Source organism: Micropterus dolomieu, linkage group LG09, assembly GCF_021292245.1.
Source record: "Micropterus dolomieu isolate WLL.071019.BEF.003 ecotype Adirondacks linkage group LG09, ASM2129224v1, whole genome shotgun sequence".
Classification (NCBI taxonomy): domain Eukaryota; kingdom Metazoa; phylum Chordata; class Actinopteri; order Centrarchiformes; family Centrarchidae; genus Micropterus; species Micropterus dolomieu.
Window position 1 is genome coordinate 10,155,074 of NC_060158.1, and position 5,758 is coordinate 10,160,831.

The window sequence follows — 5,758 nt, forward strand, 5'->3', positions numbered from 1 at the left end:
GCTTGCACAGTGCTCCTTGGGATGTTTAAAGCTTGGGAAATCTTTTTGTATCCAAATCCGGCTTTAAACTTCTCCACAACAGTATCTCGGACCTGCCTGGTGTGTTCCTTGTTCTTCATGATGCTCTCTGCGCTTTAAACGGACCTCTGAGACTATCACAGAGCAGGTGCATTTATACGGAGACTTGATTTCACACAGGTGGATTCTATTTATCATCATTAGTCATTTAGGTCAACATTGGATCATTCAGAGATCCTCACTGAACTTCTGGAGAGAGTTTGCTGCACTGAAAGTAAAGGGGCTGAATAATTTTGCACGCCCAATTTTTCATTTTTTTATTTGTTAAAAAGGTTTGAAATATCCAATAAATTCCGTTCCACTTCATGATTGTGTCCCACTTGTTGTTGATTCTTCACAAAAAATTACAGTTTTATATCTTTATGTTTGAAGCCTGAAATGTGGCAAAAGGTCGAAAAGTTCAAGGGGGCCGAATACTTTCGCAAGGCACTGTATGTGTCTTATGATGATGCAGCAATCAATGTGAAATTTATATGTGTGTGATCCATGCCAGCAACAAGGGCAGAACATTGCTCCTGATTACTGACAGGTCTTGTGAAATGTCATACTGCAGGCCCCAGTGGTATTTAGGTCTGAGAGGAGAAACGCTGCCATTTGTCACTGTGTGACTGACACATGCCATGCCACGCATAAGTCCTATATTTGACTGTATCAGTGAGGGTATGTTTACTAGTTCAGATATACCCTAGTTATAATATAACTTGAATGACAGATTACTAGGAAGGAATAGGTGTTATGTTATACTATATATCTACTACGTGGAAGAGTGTGCACCACGTATCAAGGCAGAGTCCTTACCACGCAGGTTTCGGGTTCAAGTCCGGCACTTTGCTGCATTTCATCCTCTCTCTCTTCACTGCGCTTTATTGTCTCTCTCTATTGTTTTATTGTTTATTGTTTATTCTATTATCCCCCCTAAAATATATATATATGAAAATGTCAAAGGTTTCAAGGAAAACATTAAAATACAACAAAACCAGCCACAACCTTTCAGATTTAAGAAAAGTAAGGACACAGACTGCTGAGTTTATGGATGTTACATGGTGGATATTTATAGATAGGTTGTACCATAGTTTCGGTCTATAATAAGAAAGGACTGCCTCTCCATACTTCTGTCTTAACTGCTGGTACATTTAATGCTTTAGTTCTCAATGACCCAAAGCAACAGGTAAGAGTATAGAGGGAGAAACAGTTGAAAAAGTGTGGAGCTAAAACAGAATAAAATCAGAATCTTGTAAACTAGCAGTAACATTTTAAAGCCCATTCTAAAAGAGACAGGGAGCCAAAGTATGGCTTAAATTATCAAACTGTCCTCTAAATACAAGCACATTTACCTTTTGTCTAAATGCCAGATATACTTCGGGGAAATGTGTCATGTTGGTAGGAGAATAAAGGTTTCCCATGCTTTCCCCACACTGGAGCTCATGCACATGAACTCTTTGCTTTAAATAGAGGTACCGAAAGTGTTCAGCAACAGGTACTGGCATGCCAATGAACCCAGTGACAGTAACACATTGAGCAGATAGCAGTGAAATGGTGTCTGAACCATTGCCATGGCCCTGTGGCAGAGGCCATGGGAAACTTTCAACCTTTACCTTTAAGGACAAAACCTATGATTAAGGTGACTTTATCGCAATACCTTTAAAAAACAGAAATACTTACTTAAAGCCTTATTTGTTCTGCTCTGCACTGATGCTTTGCACGTTATTTATATTTTTTGATGATATCCAATAAAAGTGCTCAGCTGTTTGCACAGCTCAGCTTACTCTGTTTTTTATGTACAATATAATATTTTATGTGTCCTTATTTTCTGTTCAGGTTGGTGGTTTGATGCCTGTGGTCCGTCCAACCTTAACGGCATGTACTTCACCCAAGGACAACACATAGGGAAGTTGAATGGTATCAAGTGGCACTACTTCAAGGGTCCCAGCTACTCGCTACGAGCTACAGTCATGATGATCCGCCCCCTGGACTTCTCCTAGTCTTTTAAACTTCCGAACGTTAAACTTCCAAACAGCTATGTAGCACATTAGAGGGAACATGTCCTATTTTATCCTCTTGTCTCATCTCATTTCGCTGCCCATGGGCGTCGTCCAGTGAATCTTTTATTCAACCTGGTTCTTCCCCAGAGCAACTGATATTTCTGTGCTACTGTTGCCTCATAACCTTTCCCCTTAATGAACTGAAAAGCAACCATGAGGAGGAAGACAGAGCAAGACATGACTCACTTGAACTGATTTCTGTTCCACAAACATGACCTTATGTAAGGACAAATGCATTCAGGTGTGTCATGTCACACCTGGAATTTGTGCACATAAGAGCTTGATATAAGGTCAGCTTGTATGAGAATTCAAGCATGATGTCAAACCACAATTTTCCTGGGTACCTGTGTTTTAATGATATGGAGGACATGAACTCTTCTGTATGGAAAGCACCTATCACAGGGCAGCACTGACACTTAAACTGCAGGACAGAACTTATCTGGAACGCTCTAAGGAGAAGAATGAGAGATACAGCTTTTTTATTAAAATGTTGCTCACAGATCGCAGCCCATAAATATTACAAATGTATTATATATATTGTGTTTTTAGCATTATTTTTGTTATCCCAACTGTATACAATAGTCAAAGTGAGATGAAATTGTCTTTTGTACTGTACAGTGTATACTGATTGTCTATCTGCATTATGTATCAAACACATGCCCAGTTTTACGGTGACTTTGAAATGCAAGTGATTGGTAATAGTTATGAGGGACGCTTGCAGTATTTTCTGGCAATTACACACTAACTGTCTTGACGGAGTGTGATTATTTTTAGAGTGCAAGATGTAAGGTTATTACTGGATTAGATTTTGAACTAAGATCTACTTGCCTTTGTTATTGGCTGAGAAACTACGAATACCTGCCAAGTTTCAAATTGTGAGTGATCACCTTACCTCTACTGAGTATGAAAAACAAGGAAATTAATTCAGATACAGCATATAATTAGTGATATATAACAATTAGAGCTTAGTATGTGTAGGGGGGAATGCACGTTCGCATTCACAACCAGTAATGCATATTTTCAAAAACACACAGAGGTATCCAATGTATTTCTGAAAGACATAAATGCTTATATTAAGCTGGTGTCCCAAATGTCCAAAACTCTCAAAGAATGAGGTTAAAGTTCAGCTTACTGAATCTTATTTCTATCTGGACATTATAAAACCCCTTTAAGACCAAATACCTTAAGACAAACCGCAGATCATTAAGACAAGTTACATCCAAACTATTTTTCACAGACATCAACATGACACAACTTCAGAATCCAGCCAGTTTCTGTTTCCCATCAATGCAGCTTTGGGGGAAAAAAAGGAGCCGGAGTTGGATATGAAGCATGAAATTAATGATTTCACCAAGTGATCCGTGTGAACACATATTTCATAACCTCCAGCCTATAACAACAGAATCTACTTTGGAGTATTTACTAAAGGTACATGTGGCAAGAAGATATAGTGTATCTGGAACTTGTAAGACTACAATTGACATGTTTATTAGCATTCTAAAATTGTATAATTTCAATGTGTGTGTACGTAAAGCAGCTTTCCTGAGGAAAACTTTTTTTTTTTCTGGTTTTGCTCCGTACAATGGTGTTTTGAAGTTGAGCATAAAACATAGAAGTTAAGATAATAACCCTGGTGAAATGTGCCTTTGATAACTTTGCTTTTACCTCATTCAATTCCAGATTTGCAGATTTTATTTAAACATCTTTTGTAACATGTGGTCAGTGTTGTGTTGCTAGATTAAATAAAAGAGCATGTGATGCACTGATGTTTTCAATCTGTGTTTAGGCTGCACTTTTTGTGCCAAATTGATGTGATGATAGACACAGGCTTAAAGTCAGTGTTCCAAAATATAGACCTCATGATGTCTTTCTTCAAGCAGATATGCTTTAACTTCAAAACGCTTCCTCATGATAATATCTTCAACATCAGTTTAAATCCTCCAATACAAATGCTATACTATATGTCACGCACAGCAAGTTTATTGCACAGAAAGACATGAGATAAATCCTATAGATCGACAGACCAGATGGTGCAATCATTAAACCTCCCTCTCTGCCCGGGCCGTGGAGTGGCTATTGTCTCGAGTGGTGACTCGCTTGCTTCTTTTCTACTGGCAATGACAGATTGCCAAAGTGTCAAACGATGCTGTCGGGACCTGTAGTGTCTCTTCATAGTTGACATTCCTGGGCCTAATCAGAGGTTAAACAAATTACTGCAGCCTGCAAACCACCGCTTGTCCTTCAGCGCTTGCACTGACCCGACACCCTCGCTGGAATGTGTTCTATAGAGAGTCTGGAGCAGTCGAGTGTGAAGAGAGTCCGCACAAGCTGGCAAACACCTATGTGGCTCTTAAGCTTTGTCCTTTGTTGGTGCGAGGACAGGAGGCAAGTTTTGTCTCCAGTGGACATTCAGGATGTCAAGCAAAGTGCTGTTTCACAATGTCATCTCCACACGTACACACACATACCAGCAACTCCTTACATCCGCAGCCAGGTTGCTCTGCTGAAAATGGATCCTTTCCTTTTAACTAAGGAAGAACTGAGGGCTGGCATGGCGATGGGACTCCCTGAGGGGAAGTAGGGCTCTGTGCTGCATGCAGACGGACAGTGTTGGACCCCAACCAAATCAGATATGACAGAGTACAGTACCTGCAGCATGAACACTCAGGGCTATTTAATCCCCTACAGAGACCACCTGCTCACATGGTAATGAGTAAAAACATTAAGGATAGAGTTAGAGAGGAGGATGGAAATAGAACATCTTTCTATAGCCCTTGCACATTCGCTTTATTTATTCAGATTTAATCATAAAATGCTTTTAGAATGGGCTCTAAATTCTAGTATTATTAATAAAGAGCTTTGCACCAGCACAAACCACTATCATATTATAGCTTAGAGTGTTTGACTTAAAGTAAGCAGAGAAGTCACAGAAAAAAGGAGTAGCCATTCACCAGAGTTCACCACAGGGGATATTTCATTCCAGGATGAAGAGAGAGAACAGAGTCAGACAAAGCAGCAAGCAAGAGTGATGGAGTGAACTTCAACAGCTAATGGTAATCCTCTTTCAGTGTGCAGCTCTGGTGTAGAAATAATGGATTAAAATGTGAAAGTAAGATGTAAGTAGTATAGTAGTATTTAGTTTTAGTGAAGTGAAGAACTCAGAGAGTGAATACTTTACTTTTAAATAATATTAGAAGCAAATGTTTAGCCTTCACTAATATAAAAACACAGAATTTAGTGTCAACCTGTTCTCGTGTTTATTTGTCGTTATTAGCGGTCAGCTAGTGACGGGCCTTACTTTCCCTACAGTAGGAAAGGTAAAGAAAAAGAGATTTTTCTGAAATGCATGCCACTTAATCCTGAGGTCTACGGTAAGTTAAACTTTATCTATATCAAAGTTGTGAAAAAAATGTTTGCATAGAAACCTGGTCAGTCACGCCCAGAGGCAGTGGCACTTTTTTGTAAACTCATTTAGTCATGTTAGCTGATGAAATTCACTTGAACAGCTGTTGATGTATAAGTAAAAATACATTCTCATCTACACAACAAACTTAAAGGTGCAGTATTTTAACTTCAACATGTGCTGTCACATGGACTCTCGCTTTAAAAGCAAGAGAAAAACAGACATACAAATACAT

The 5,758-nt window shown here is 39.1% G+C and overlaps 1 protein-coding gene across 1 annotated transcript in view; it reads left to right on the plus strand.

Annotated features, from left to right (window-relative positions):
* angpt1 (angiopoietin 1) overlaps nt 1–3,895 on the plus strand; it is a 75,549-nt gene extending 71,654 nt beyond the window's left edge. The window contains exon 8 of the mRNA XM_046059378.1: nt 1,897–3,895. Within this exon, the coding sequence (XP_045915334.1) occupies nt 1,897–1,909 (13 nt within the window). The 3' untranslated portion in view covers nt 1,910–3,895. The remainder of the gene's footprint in view (nt 1–1,896) is intronic.
* Nucleotides 3,896–5,758: the final 1,863 nt, after the last annotated feature.